At 39.9% G+C, this 16,128-nt stretch overlaps 1 protein-coding gene across 1 annotated transcript in view; it reads right to left on the reverse strand.

The window, feature by feature from the left end:
- Nucleotides 1-3,499: 3,499 nt before the first annotated feature.
- Nucleotides 3,500-16,128, reverse strand: part of RHBDD1 (rhomboid domain containing 1) — a 32,850-nt gene continuing 20,221 nt past the window's right edge. The window contains exon 7 of the mRNA XM_063132206.1: nucleotides 3,500-5,707. Coding sequence (XP_062988276.1) covers nucleotides 5,589-5,707 — 119 coding nt within the window. The 3' untranslated portion in view covers nucleotides 3,500-5,588. The remainder of the gene's footprint in view (nucleotides 5,708-16,128) is intronic.

Below are 16,128 nucleotides of genomic sequence, written 5' to 3' on the forward strand. Positions count from 1 at the left end.
CCAGAGGACTGGAAGGTGGTCAATGTAACACCAATTTTTAAAATGGGATCCAGGGGGGATCCGGGAAATTACAGGCCAGTTAGCTTGACATCCATTCCAGGTAAATTGGTTGAAAGCATTATTAAAGACAAAATTAGTAAGCATACAAAAGGGCAGGTCCTGCTGAAGAAGAATCAACACGGCTTCTGCAAAGGCAAGTCCTGTCTCACTAATCTTCTATAATTCTTTTAGTGTCAACAAACATGTAGACAGACCAAACAAGAAAGAGATCTTGGCGTTTTGGTGTACAGCTCAATTAAAACGTCAACCCAGTGTGTGGCAGCCGAAAAGAAGGCAAAGTCCCTGTTAAGCATTATAGGAAAAGGAATTGAGAATAAAACTGCCAGTATCATACTGCCCTTCTACAAATCTATGGTGCGACCACACTTAGAATACTGTGTACAGTTCTGGTCACCACACCTTAAAAATATATTATAGAACTGGAAAGAGTTCGGAAAAGGGCAACTAAAATGATCAAGGAGCTGGAGCATCTCCCCTATGAGGGAAGTTACAACAGCTTGGATTGTTTAGCTTGGAAAAAAGGAGGGTAAAGGGAGACATGATAGAGGTGTACAAAATTATGCATGGTGTGGAAAATACTAGAACCCAGGGTCAGCCCATGAAGCTGATTGGTGGGAGATTCATGACAAATAAAGTAAGTACTACTTCACACAGTGCATTTGAGAACTACAAGTTCAACCGCAGCTTTTAAAGCTCAGCTAAAAACTTTTCTTTTTCCTAAAGCTTTTAAAACTTGATTTTGTTCTGACTTTATACTGTTAGTTTTACCCTACCCAGTGCCTGTTTACCCTACCCTGTGCCTGTTTGCATTCTCTTCCCCTCCTTATTGTTTTATTATGATTTTATTAGAATGTAAGCCTATGCGGCAGGGTCTTGCTATTTTATTGTTTTACTCTGTACAGCACCATGTACATTGATGGTGCTATATAAATAAATAAATAATAATAATAATAAATAATAGTTAAATAATGGAATTCACTACCACAAGATGTAGTGATGGCCACCAATTTGGATGGCTTTAAAAGGGGGATGGATAAATTCTTGGAGGCGAAGGCTATCAATGGCTACTAGCCCTGATGATCATGTGCTACCTCCAGCACCTGAGGTAGTAACCCTACATGTACCAGTTGCTGGGGAACATGGTCCCTGGCCGACAGCTGGTTGGCCACTGTGTGAATAGAGTGCTGGGCTAGATGGACCCTCGTCCTGATCCAGCATAGCACTTCTTATGTTCTTATCTATAAATAGAACTCTACAATAAATGAGTTCCCCAAAAATTGTCTTGAGGAAAAAATAACTGCAAGAGTCACGTAGGGAGGAAAATTAATTCCTCACTCCCAACCTACTAAATGTAACCGATGTAAGCATACCAAAGAGGCCTTAGGGCTAACAAGTAGCACAGGAAAAACTACAGAATAGATATTTTGCTTTCATGCAAAATAAAGTGAGCATGGATGTTTGTGCATTCCGAGCTACTACTCCTGCTTTGACAGTTTATTTTGGCTTTAGATGCCAATTTGCTGTGCTGTCATGACAAATGTGCTGTTACCATGGTAACTTCCACAATCAGTGCTTAGGCTGTCACTGAAGTACTATTCTCCACTTTGAATGAACAACAATATTTCATGGCACATTTTTAAAATACCATTTTACACAGTAAATGGAGCCATCCATAAGTACCATTCTTTCTTATGTTTCCCCTATGAGATCTGTTTCTTCTCACCAAACTAATTGGAATTCCATTCTTACTTGAGGATCAAAGGGTTAAAACATTACATAGTGTTTTTGTTTTTTGAACTAGTGTTCACTTCAATCATGCAGGAGGTATACAGACCACAGATTCCAAAAAGAAGCTTTAAAAGAAACATCTGGAAATGGGCTCTGCTCTATTTCCGAGCTTTGGTGGCAAACACGAAGTTTAGGATCTACACAGAAAAAGAAATACTAGTTCCAGAATCATGCGTTGCTTTTGGATCAGCATGTGTTTTACAACCTGTTGTTGGGTTTAGCAATCTGTCATACATACACAGGTGGTGTGCTAGTGCAAGAAGTCTGAGAACTAGGTGCCTGAAGCAAAGTCTCAAATAATAATGTTCAGGACATTCAGTTACTTCAATGGAAGTTGATGGAGGTTTCAAATACTTCTGCTTTTGTGATTTATGATATTCAAGTCATCATGCAGCTTAGGGGCTATAAGTCACTTGGACCTTTCTCAAACTAAGGATCTAAGATTGCTGTAATGAGAAAAATCTTCAGACCTTGTATGGAAAGGTGTTTGTTTGGGTTGACCTGTATAGGGTAACAGTTTATATTTGTTCAGAAATCTCCTGTGCAGCCCACAAGAATCAGGGACCATTATTGAAAGGGACCATTGATCTTCATGGCCAACTTTCCTTGGTCTGCATGGAACAGTTTGGGATAATTTCTGGTTGTGTTCAGTATGCTATAGCATAAACACAAATACCATTCTAGCTGTCCCCTCTGGTGGTAGCTTTGATACACTCAAGAGAAAACACTCAAAGACATCGGCATGGTAAAGGGAAGATTAGACCAACCAACCACTCATGGCTTACCAGTAAGATGAGCCTCCTTCAGCACACGGACTGTTTTGCTGATCCAAGGGCTCCTGGCTAAGGGACTGATGATGCTGATAGCGCCTCCTTGGGACATTTTTTTTAGGTGTGTGGGTGGTAAAGAGCAAATACCAGATTGAAGTCAGAAGGGGTCATCAACACAAAGCAAGTAGTATCTTGGCTCTCACTTTGATACATAGTGCATACATATACACTAAATTAAGAGAGGTTAGCTTGAATTAGTTAAGTATGTTGCATATGAGATGGGGTCAACTAATAAAAATTGTGGCCCGTTGTTCAACCAATTACTGTGTCTTCTTTCTCCATTCTGAAGGTGTGGTGGCAGCACTGAAACCAGAGAAAAGTACCATGTGCTGGCTACCACGCAGGCACAACCCTTTAGGAAGAACTGTAGGCAAGAGCTCTAGTTAGGTTTACTGCTGAATGTGCAATGGCATCAAACTGGTGGGGAGGTGGAAAGCACACACAAGCCCCATCCCCACCACTCTATATGCACCACTCCGCTTCAGTCCTTTGAATGTTTAGTACAAAGGTCTGAAGGGAGATTGTAAGTGTGTTCAGCTGAACATGCTTAGAGCACTCCCTGTTATCAAGAACCCTGATAAGGGAAGCTGTTAAGTATACTCAGCTGTACTCGCTTTGAAGCCCTCTTCAGTCTTGCATGCTGATTGTGTAAAATGGAACTGGCACCTAGGGGGTTATTGGGCATGGGGTATGTGTGTGTGCTCCCCAACCCACTCATGTTCACTGAAATGCCTGCATAGGGCTAACCTGGAATGAGCATGCACCAAAGAAAGGTACCCTCAGGCTCTGGGAATCTCTTTCACTGAAACAGATAAACAACATTGCTTTAAAAAGGGGATGTTTTATTTGCCACAAGCAGGAGAACTGCACTGAATTAGGTACACAATGGCAAACAGTTTGGCCTCATTATAGTACAATTGGTTCTTACTTTTACATGACTTAAAATTAGTGAAGCCTAACGTAAGGGGCAAAATGCAGTCAAACCCTCATCAAAAAGCCCAAAGTAGATGTGACATTAAATGCCCATTTCCCACTGGCTCTAATGGGAACTCTCTTTTATTTATTTTATTTTATTTATTTATTACATTTTTATACCGCCCAATAGCTGAAGCTCTCTGGGCGGTTTGAAGCTCTCTGGGTGGTTCAATGCAAATAGATTTTGAGGTGCAATTTTTCATCAATGCCACAGCAGGGAAGAAAAGGTTAAGTTCCCTCTCTCTTCTTGTTGTAATCCCAGTCCTTATTAGCTTCCCAACACCTGCTATTTGCCTTTTTTAAAAATGTGCATGTTAAATGCAAGGATACATTTAATGCCACATCTGGTTTGACCCAAAGCAAAAAGATCAAGATGGGAGAAATATAAATAGCAAGCAGCATGCAGTGCTATCTGCTCTTAAAAAATGTAAGAATACAACATTTGTATATAAGCTGCACCATGTAATACTGAATGCAGACCAAAAGCAGCTTTGCACTATCAATACAACTATAGACAGGATAAATATTCCTAAAGTAAGTGGGTTGCAAAATCTGTCAGAGACTGAAGACATTCAAAGGCAGTGCCACTAATCCTCTAATCACACACAAGCTTTAGAGTTTTCAGCATTTGGAGAGCCCAAAACCATTTTGAATTTTGTTCCTCTTGGGATAAAATTGAGAAAAGAAATTACAAATGCAAAATTGAAGCCTAGCAAAACAATATCCTGTGCATGTTGTATGTTTGATATTTCTGCTTGAGGATCTGATGAAATCCAGAAAACAAACACATTACATCAACTATACTTCTGCCACATTAACATCCACCTGTTTTTTTCATGATACAATGTGTGTGTGTGTGTGTGTGTGCACGTGCGCATGCATCGATGGATACATCCCAAACAAAAGTCTTTAGAGAGGTAGATGTGTCAAGGTTTCAAAAGCATAGAACCATGCCAATAAGAAAACTTACATTCTGACATCTAAATAAATCAATACTTAAACTTTCCCCGTAGTTTTCTACCAACATAATCAAAATATGCTTCAAATGAGAATGAAAAGATCAAAGGCAATATATATATTTAAAAAATACAAAGTTCAGGACTTCTGTGTACAAAGATGAAGTGCTGGTCCTAGCATATTTGCATATTTATACAATGACTATTACTTTATTACCTTTTTTAAAAAAAGGTATGCTGCAAGCAAAGAGCCAAATTCAAAGAAACTGCAGACAAAGCCACAATGGACTTTTACCCTCCATAAAGTGTAGGTCTTAAATGATCTTGGAACCAAAAGAGGGTGGGTTCTTTCCAGCCAACAGCTCTAAAGATGGCAAGTCTGAACCAAATATAATCTGCCATTTCGAAGAGCTAAACTACATCTAAAACTTTTCTAACATCAAATCCTTTTGCACCAAATCTTAAAGGAAAGACTTGAAGAGTCCAGATGAATTTTTATGTTGCTGTTCTGCTTGATTCACATTTAAGAGAAATGTTGGTTACATAGCAAGTCACTGTATTCTCCAAATCCAACAAGTACTTCTATATTTAAGATCCTAGAGGAGGAAGGCAATAATTGAAAATGAATTTAAACTGCATAATTGAATCTTTTTTTAGGTTTTACTGAAGTATAAAGCATTGATAATCTTGAGACTTCCAAAACACTTCTCAATGAAATGAATAGGAAGAGGAATTGCACAAGAGAGCATCAAAATTGTCCTTGGTGTACTGAATCCTTTAAGAAGCGTTTGAGTTTTCAGCAACCCTTTCCAACTTTGGAATTGCATGTGTCAAACAAGTTCAACTTTTCGACACAGCTTGATAGATGGCTTACAGAAAACATTCTTTTCTGAAATAGAGACTGCTTAAATTTGAAAGGACATCCAATGTTTTGGCAGCCATGAAGCCCTTTACATATTTCAGCTGAGCCTCAAAAATGTTACCACCTCTCAAATCGATTAAGTCTTCGGCTTCTAAGTTCCTCGGCTGATGACTCTTCTGGTGGAAGCCAGAAGCCATAGGGTCTTCTCTCATTGTTGTGATATCTCGTTCTGCCATCTGAAATGAGAAGCAAACACCAACCACTGTAAACCTTTACAACAAGGTATATTTTTGAGGACTTTAACACAGGTTCTTCTAATGTCATATTGGACTCAAACCTATTTTTGTTGTTAATGTATTAGGCCGACCTATATAGTAAGTTTAACAATATTGAATCAAAGCAGAGTGTTGTCAATGAAGCACCTAACACTTTCCTGTTGCTATGACAACCACCCCTTTAATTTCTTACACTGAAATGAACTGCATCAACTTCATACTTCCAACCTTTGGCCATAATCCAAAGGGGTGCACACGCACACCCACACATTCTCATATCTCATTCTCTAGATTTCAGTCAACGCTCCCTTTCTCTCTCTAATAGAAGAGACAACCATCAAATCTTCTATCCCGAGGAGAGAAAGTAAGCCCATTTTAAAAGCTCCCTCTCTCAGAAGCAATTTCTTCTATTGTTACAAGGAATTTCCATTGGAACAAATGGAGCTGCTTTTGTGGTCATGTGGGTTGACTGGATATTAAAACTGTCTGTGTTCAATTATTATTTTGGAAAAATGAACAAACAGCAATTGTTAGCAGTTTATGAACCAGCTACGCTGCAACAAAATTTCACAAGAAGCATAACGCTGTAATGGGCCTCCCTAAAGTAGTAAGAACTGTGTGGCCACCATTCAAAGAAGCTGTGCATAGGAAAGTGGGGCTCAATGGGTTAAGCATGGTTCCTTTGGAATGGATCTCAGGGTGGTGACAGGGACCTGTGTTTTAAATCTTGAAAGGGACTAGACAAATTTATAGAAGGTCTAGCTAATAGGAATAGAGATGTCTGACAACTAAAAGAAACTTCCATCTTCAGAAGCAACAGCACTTTTAATAGCAGATTTTGGGGTACAAAGTCAGGGAGAGCTGTTGTTTTTATGCACTGCTTCAGCCTCCCAGAGGCATCTGGCCAGCTGGATGGTCCTTTGGCCTGATCCAGCAGGCAGTTCTTATGGATACCAGAGAGAAAACTGTGCATGCAGCTATGGTGCTCTGAAGTCTGACACACCACTTTTACAGCTGAAGCGCCAAGCAGCTTTTTAAATGGAACAGTGGCTGCAAGGAACTGACACAGCAGAAACATTGGATATAGTTCCAGTTGCAAACACTGTTCTCAGATGTGTACATGAATCATTTCTTCTGGATAATGGTTGGGGACTGGACTTGAGTGCTGCCAATCTCAAGGTAGTCTAATGCAAGTGCAGTGTATGAGATCAACAATAGTGACTGTGTGGCCAAATCTCTTTGGGCTCCTTTTTTCTAAGCCTTGTTACCCAGAGGCCTGAAGGAATGCAGCGGCACAACATGAAACCTCTTCTTCCTGTTGAACTGCTCATTCCCAGGTTGAGAACGAGAGGACAGCAGAGCCAGGTTATGGGTCGATGTTGGCTTTATCCTAATTACAAATGAGGTGCTTTTATAGTTGTTTATTTAACTTCAAGCTACCATGACAAACTCAGGATTCTGTACTTTATTGTGGTGGTGTGTCAGACAACTTTCAGAAATGTTACATATAATGGGTTCTCTGGAGCTTTGTTTTAGGTTCTGTTAAAATGGGAAGTTACCAGTGACAAATAATTATAACATTCTTCTCATAACTATTCTTCAATAATTATAACTCTTCATTAACAGCTACAGTCTGGCACTGGCTGAGATGGGAGCAAGAATCCAAGAGAACATACTTTACAACACCAAAATAGATTCTAAATAGACTCATCTCCAGTGTAAACATGATAATAAATGTGTCAGAAGTACTCTGGTTTCTCACAGTAGAGTGCATTGTGCTCAGAGTAAATAAAGAAGCAGGATATCTAAGCTGGAATGCACTTTAGTATGTATGAGAGTTTTCCATTGCTCCTAAACATAAAGGATTAATAGTCACTGCTCCTATGAATAATATGAACTCAGCCTCAGATAATGCTTCAAGACTCCCAGCAGATGGCACCAGAGGTTCAGAGGCAACACCTTAGAGGAAAGTAGGACAAACCCCAGTCAACAAAGCATTCCGCATAGTAAGCAGAATTAGCGTTATTTTAAAACAGATGGGCTCTACAGAAGCTGCAGCACTGAATATTACAGAGTTGTTTATTGTCTGGCTGGTTTGAAACCCAGGGATTATTTGCCCGCATCTAGCACTTTCTGTGTCACATTGGGTTTCATCTAAAGCAGAATAAAGTGAAAGCCCACTGAGATATATAGATATACATTTTTTTTGTACTAATCCACTGTTGAATTCGGAACTTAAACTTGCTATTATGTGGTCTATTCAGCACAGGAGTGTTTTTCTGGAAAGATCAGCAGCATAACCAACATCCTAACCCTGATGCATAATAGCTAGCTAACAGATTTAGTCAGCTGGGAAGAGCACAGAAGTAGTATTTGCTTTTTTATTTTGAAATAAAATATATTTGCAACTTTGATCCTTGTTTTGAAATTTGCATTTTAACATAGTACACTCAATAGAATAAAAAAGATTTATCTCAGAACTCTCAGGCACTTTATGGGACAATCAAAGCCTAGTTATAAACTGTAAAACAGTGAGAATTCCTCCCTGTCAAGAATGGGGAGCAGAATATAGGGAGATATGAAGAACATTTCAGCTCACAAGTTTAAGAGATGCAGTTACTGTATGCCACTGATGTACACAAAGAACACACAACTTATCAACTATGAGGCACACTGGAAAACAACAGAGTATAAAGAAATATTAAAAAAATTATGCATTATAAGCAGAAGAGCTAACACATTTTTGTCTAATCCAGGTAGTAGTAAAATGAGGTGCAAGTCACCAACATTTCCCCATACGACTGTAATCATTATAAAATCAGGGGGTTGTTAAGAGTGCATAGGTGATTATAAAAGGGTGCTTCAATATTTGAGAAAGACATAATTGACAGTGATTGCAAAAGCCTGTAGGCTCCGCCCCTTCAGTTGCATTTTCTGTTGTCCTCCATTTGTAAAAGGCGACTGGTCTGCAGCGAAGAGCTTCATCTAGCCATGGAAACTCTCTGTGTGATTTTAAGCTGATTTCCATCTCCCAGGATAGAGAAGCCTCCCTGATGCAGACACAGCTGCCCTCTACACAGAGAGGGTGACAAGGGTTCAACACAGCGGGTGGATGGAACTAGTGCATTTGCTCCCATTCTCTTCTCACATCCAGAGCTTATATGCTTTTAGAGCAACTGCCTTGTCCTAATGCCTTCTACTGGGTCAACACCTCATGGTGTAGGAATATGCAAGCTTTCATCTATCTATCTATCTAAAATGATTTCTAGGCTGTATTTAAGGTTAGAATCCTCTTAAGTGGGAAGAGAGAAAAGAAGCTATGTAATCCAGCCATCTGCAGAGATACAACTGCTCAACCCAGTGTGCCATGACAAAAAGGGAGGCACACTCATGCGACGTGCTTGCAGAACAAATAACCAAGAGTTCTATACAAGTCTTTGAGAAATAAGCTCTGTGCATATTGCTACAGAGGTTGTGCCAGAAAAAAGGTTGACAAAGGCTGCAAAAACAAACAAGAAGCCCGGAGAGAACAAAACTGTATTAATGGTGGGCACCTTGCATTTCAAGTCTTGCCACCTATCTTTATTTTAATCTTGATTAAATGTAATTTCAGATGACTCATTCGTAACCACACCAAAACCAGGCCCAGTTTGTACGGCATGACAATGATTAATAAGCCATGGTGGCTTGTTAAACAACCCCCCCCCACACACACACATACATTATTTCCATAATTACACTCGCTGGGCGTGGGTTGTTGTGATGTCTGGACCTGGGGTGGTTAACAAACTCGGAACCCATGACCTTTTGTAGGGCTGGTTTTTTAACCACCCCAATAAGCCACCCTCGCTGGGTTCAGAGGACACAAGAAACTGCATTGGGGACGTGAACCAGAAAACTGGTGCCCACAGGCATTGCAACCTACTGTGTGAACAAGTAAACAAGAAGAGTTCAATTCAATCCATCATAGTCTGGATAGGAGAATCCTTCTAGAGCAGAAAGAGTCCAGTTTCTCTTTCCTCCCTGAACACCCCACCCACCCCCGCCATTCCTTGAAGTTATAAACCATTATGGACCATTATGGGGAAATGGGGGACAGTCTGCCTGTACCTCCCATATCCCCATCCAGCTTTGTCAAGCTAGTTCAAGAATCTAAGAAGTGCTACCAATCCCTGAGCCATCTATCCTGGTCCATCTCTTCACCAGAGATGCAACGCTCTGAAGTTTCAGAAGGTAATAATCTGACCGTGACAATGGGATCCCCCTCAGACAACTCTAAAAACTGGGCCATGGTTCCTAGATGAGTTCTTCATCCTACATGCTTTCCCCTTCATGAATAGATCTCTTCAGCATGATAGACAATTGCTTGTTTGATGGCAAAGAAGTTTTACATAGACAACTACAAAATGTATGTTAACATTGCCTAGAACAATGTTAACATACAAAAGAGGCACTAATAGGAATATTAGAAAATTTTGACCCAAGATGTCGCTTTCTATTCTAGCAGGCCTTGGGCCCTCTGGAACTGTGGAAAGTCCTAGCAATCTTTGCTCTTGGTCTTATCAGTGTTAATGCTACCAATGTAACAAGAAAGAAAGAAACTGAACCCCGCAAAGTCATCATATGACTAGAAGATAATGAACCCAGGAAAATCCTAATACCCAATAAAAGGCTTTATTGCTTTTCTTTTCATGTTAAATTCTTTGCTTGAACACATAACCCAAAATAACTATTTTAGGTATCATTTATGGAGCCCAAATAGGATTATGACGTATCATTTGGCTTCAGTGGAATGCTTACAATAAATGTTGGTTTATAACTTCAGGCAAGGAACAAGGACTGTAAGCAAACAAAGATTTTCTTTTGGTAACAAAAAAACTACATATAAAAATCTGGGGGGAAAATATGACCTATAAGTAGATTGCTTTCTATCTCGAATGTTTTCCTCCTATTTGCCAACAGCTTAGTTTAATCCTATGTTTTTATTATGGAAATATCAAACCAAGCATTTTCACAGTCCAAAGAAAAGTAACCTTTGAAGGTCTCTTAAGAGTATATTTGTAAAATTGCAGGATTAATTACTATCTGCATATAAATCTACAGTCAAAATGTTGTTTTACCTCTGTAATGGATCAAGAATTAGGACAAATGTTCTTTTTAAACACATTATTTGGATAGGAAAATTTGATAATGAATTATCATTTTATAATTTGTTAGAGGACAAAGACTATTTCCTACTTTTTATCAAGAGGTCTGAGAAACAGTTTAGTAACATCAGAACTGGCACAAAACATCAGCTTCATTTTTGGCTTTAATTCACCTCAGATGACAGACTGTTTCTTCCCTAACAACACTGTTTAGTCGTGCCAATTATGTTGTAATGCCAGGACACTATTTCATGTGTGTCCAAAGTTCACAAAGAGCTTCTGCGTACAGTATAAAGAAGACATCATACATTACCCAGCAGTCTTTCTACTGGAAGTGCAGTTTGTTGTTTTTCCAAACATAAAATACCAATGCTGTATTGTAACACCCCGTAAGAGACCCACTTATATTACTTGTGAGTGAAAAAAGTTTTCCTACAGAAATACAACAGCCACTTCAAATACAAGAGCCACGTCTCCCCACAGAAAGGTGGGGAGAAACGGCGGATACAAATTCAAGGAAAGAGCCTTGCTGTGCATATGGCTCCATTGCACCTCCCAACCCACTCCCAGGCTTCAGCATCACTGTGACTTTCTTCCCAAAGAACAATAAAGAATTGGTATAATTGATATGGTACCTATGCTATTGGTTTTCAAACAGAAGGATGCTTTTGATCCCTGTACAGACAACTTTGTCTGGAAAGACAAGGGAGTCAGAGCAAAAATATTTCCCAGACATTCCCTGGACATGTAGATGGGAGGTTTTTCTTCACGCTGCAACAAGCTTCAGACGAGGAAAGCCTGCAGTGGCATGGTGAAGCCTGTTCACGCCTATATGAACAGCTTGCTGTGTGAGGACAGCTACCATGTGGAGAATTTTATAGTGACAACTAGGGTTGTGCTCCGCTTCTCTTAGGTTCTTAGAAGTGATAGCGGAGCGGCCTGATTCGCCTCCGTTACAGGGGGAGGAGAAGCGGATCAGGTGGCTGGCGAAGAGAAGCGATCGAAAGCGAATAATTCGCTTTTACGTGGAGCGCTCCGCCCACCATTTTGGATATTTTCCACATAGGATTGCATTGCGGAAAAGATTAGCGGATAACTTTTTTGTTTTTCAAGCTACATCCTTGAAACTGAATGTGCTTAGAGAGTCGTGGGTGGGGGTCATTTGTGCCTATTTTCAGCAGTTTTCGTGCTGCAGTTTGCTTGCTATATATATTTTTTAAATAGGGTAAAAAAAGCAGGAGGGGGTACCTTTTTTTGAAGCAATGAGAGGCAGATTCAACTCCCAATCGTGATCACCTGATGAAGCATCCTCCAATCCCAAAGTTGGGGGGGGGGATAAGCAAAACAGGATACTTAGTAACTTGGAATACTGGGAAACTTTTCTTTCTTAGTCTCCGAACGGACTTTTCCCAGTGTTTTTTGAAACAGTACCCCCACCAAACGCATAAACATAGCCTTAAATCATACTAAGCAAATAAATAACAGATAGGAAACACAGCACTGCTACCCACCCTAACCTTGGTTAACAACTGAATAGATGTGGTGCAAGGGGATGATGTCCATAGGGCATGTGGACATGCTCAGTGCACACTCCTGTCCTTGGAGGGTCATTAGAACCCTCCAAAGGTTAGCCAGTGAAGCTACCTATGCCTGTCATGAGTTGAATTGTGCGGTAGCTTCTGAAAGACTGGTACCTAGAGAGGACCAGTGAAATTGGCACAATTCCCCCTCCCCCTGGGCACATCCACTTTCTTCTTACTGGTAAAAGACAGACATAGTCTTTTTTTTTTTAAAAAAAAAAAATCTTCTTCTTGTTGTGATTCAGCAACACTGCTGCTTTTAATTCTACCCCTCCTGTGTTTATTTATGTATTTATTACATTATACACCCCATAAGCCAAGATCTCCTGGCTTTCCCTCTTCAGTGAAGTCAGGCAGGCTTTCATTGTGGTTCAACTCCTTATTGTTGTTATTATTATTATTACTACTATTATTATTATTATTATTATTTATTTATATAGCACCATCGATGTACATGGTGCTGTACAGATAACACAGTAATATTAGTACTGCTATTAATAACATTATTATTGTTGTTGTTGTTTAATAATGGTTGTGATCACAGTGCAGTCAACCAACTCTGACGCAAGGATCACAAAGCTTTACTCTTATCCTCCTAGTCCCCTAGTTATGGGATGCAAAAGAAAAGGCATCTCTCTATGCTGTTCCCGCCTCACGGTTTGCATTACTGGCTTTGAAACAATCCTTGGCTCACTTTGTTGTGTCCCCGGAAATGTCTGCTGCATGCCTGCCTTCCCGCCTCCGCCTGGGTGCTGTTGTTGTGGGGTATCTGCTGGGACTTACTTCCCCATAGATCCATGGATACATGGATAAGCTCTCATGGCGCCTATTTTTAGATTTCTAACGTTAACAGAAAAAAGTTATAGGCATGTGAATTTCAATGCAAGTCTATGGGGGGGGGGGAAACGGAGCTCCGATTCGGATCTGGAGCTCCGCAGCAGAGCGGAGTGGGCCATAGGCGGATCGCTGCAAAGAGGAGCAGAACCGATCCGGAAGTTGCGGATCTGGATGATAAGCGGATCGGGGTGTGTGTGTGTGTCCGTGCACAGCCCTAGTGATAACCATTTGGTGTCCATTGACCCTTTGTTCCCAGGGCCTATGTGGCCACCCTGCAAAGGGCAACTCTCCCTCTGGAAGTATAAACTGAAAGCATGACAGAGGCAATTGCCTAAAGCGCACTGCGTGCAGTGGAAGGAATCCTCAAAAAGACCTTTACTGTGTAAATGGGTCCCAAAGCTTTAAGAAAATACCTCTGCTTCTAAATGAGGCATCTCTCGATTATTAGTTCTAAAAACAACTAGAACGGCTCAATAAAATTTATAAATTGTAACCTGCATAAGCCAGAAATGCATACTGCAAAAGGCACACGGTAAAACTACCCATGTCATTTCAACCCCCACCTCCCGCCTATAGGCCATGTACATGTACAATTTTTTTTCTGCAGAGCAAAGAATAATTTATCCTTCTGACTAATCCCAGCACAATTCCTTTCACTATTCCTGATCTAGCATTAGTACTCTTGACTGTATGGAAGAAGCCTCTAAACCTATGCAGGTTTAGACAGAAAAAAGTTGTACAACTCCCAGCATTCTCCAAGCAGTATGGCTGGTTGGGGAATGCTGTGAATTGTAGGACATTTTTCTGTCTAAACATACATAGGATGGTGCCCTTACGTTTGTTTTTCTAATTATACCTTCTTACCCAAATCCCAGACAATTCAATCAAATGCTTATATTGAGTAGGGTCTGAACACAAAACAGTTTCTGATCTCGTCAATGTGTGCATACATTTTATTCACTATAGTTTTGTTTTTTAAACTTCCCAGAAATGTTCCAGACATGTGGTGGATACTTGTGCAAATTGTAACATCTAATAGGTGTTTGTGACTGTCATCTCAAAACCTACAATTCAACAATTGCACTGTTGAAAGTGCAATTTCAACAGTGTCACATTTCTGGGGGCTAACTTTGAATTTCCCAGGTAAAAGCACTATGGAAACCTGGAAACTGGTTTGACCTGAGGCTATGGTGGGCAAATAACCGTACCATGGGCAATGACTGCTATACAACAGTGCAGTATGCCACCAGATTTCTGAAATCTATTATCTGTATACAGCCACAGCATAAACAGAAGTGTGACAGCTCAGAGCTGGAACCTGCTCTGGCAAATACTAAGATAAAACCTAATTGCAGATGAACTTAATTACATCCATAACCTATGCCTATTCTATGCCGCTTATTCCAAATTTGACAGTAGCAGTTAGATTTGCTATGGAAATCAAATGTTGCCTTGTGACTAGCTGATGTTATATTTCCCGAGATTCACCACCATTTTCTGTACATTTCTATCTTGGCCAACCCAGTTCTAGACTACTAGAAGCATGCTATTGTATACTTTTCTTAAAGTGAAAGGTGAGAATTTCAAGACTTCTGTAGAAGATAGTAGCAAATCTTACATTGCACTATGACCCAAGACCATGAAGAATTCAGGACTGAGATCATTAATTGCTGGGCAAAGAGTGTGAACAGAGAACTGGCAACAGTTATTTACATGAAATAATAGTTTCATCTAATACAATCTCTGAGGTGTTTTAAAACCTAACGTCACCAGAAGACTGAATTTCAATTGCTTTTATGATGTACGCAAAGTCTTGAGAGTTTATATTTTCCAGAACTGCAAGTCTAAGAAAGAAAGAGCCGCCCAATAATATATCACTGAATTTTAATAAGAAAAAAAGTACTACAATATCTAGAAGTGCTACACAACCTCTCCTCCAGAAATCTCCTTACTCCAAACTACCGAAGACAAAACAGTAGAAGTAACAACAGTGTACCATTCCATGGTGACCACAGAGCAAGGCAGCTGCTATACATGACCTATGCAGCAAATGAGCTACACACACACACACACACTGGAGAAAAAAACCAGAAGGCCACCAACCATATCTTCACCAGCCCAGGTTTGACAATCAGATTTCGAAAGTAAAGCAAAACACATCCAAGAAATGTTTAGTTGCTTCCATCCCACCCAACACCCTGACTCCTGCAGATTTCTCAACAGGAAAAGGCAGTCTAATTTTTAGGGAAGGGGATGCCTTCCTGACATATAAAAGTCACTAACATACAGATCATACCCTTCATAAATGTTTCCCTCTGCCTTAAAATCTCTGTGCCCAAACACTAAACTTAGAGACTTAAAGCTTCAAAAAAAAAAGCCCTCAACATTTTAGTAACTTACAAAATAATAAAAATGGCATTTTCCAAATCTGTTTTTTTGGACCCAATTGTTAATTTAAGTTCAAGGCTCCCCATATTTTCACATACATTGTCCCAATGTGTCTTTTGGATAGGATTCTCAAAACTATCCGATTGTTTTAAGATACTGTTGCACAAGCCAACAATGCTTCCAGCAGTGAAAATATATTTTAAGACTTTTGCTTAAAAATAGGTAAGATCTCTTACACAGGGAATAATCTAACAAATATAAGAAGGGTTTTTTATAAACCAGGAGGCAAAGCCACCAACCAAATGCCTCCTGTAGATTCAAAGACAAAAGCTATGAATATCCTTGTTTGCTTTGTTAGGCTGGGATTATCTCCTTCTAACTTGTGAAAAATATTTGACTCCAACAAGCTTCTGCTTCATTTGCCTTCTCT

The sequence above is a fragment of the Elgaria multicarinata genome, chromosome 8 (assembly GCF_023053635.1).
Source record: "Elgaria multicarinata webbii isolate HBS135686 ecotype San Diego chromosome 8, rElgMul1.1.pri, whole genome shotgun sequence".
Classification (NCBI taxonomy): Eukaryota; Metazoa; Chordata; class Lepidosauria; order Squamata; family Anguidae; genus Elgaria; species Elgaria multicarinata.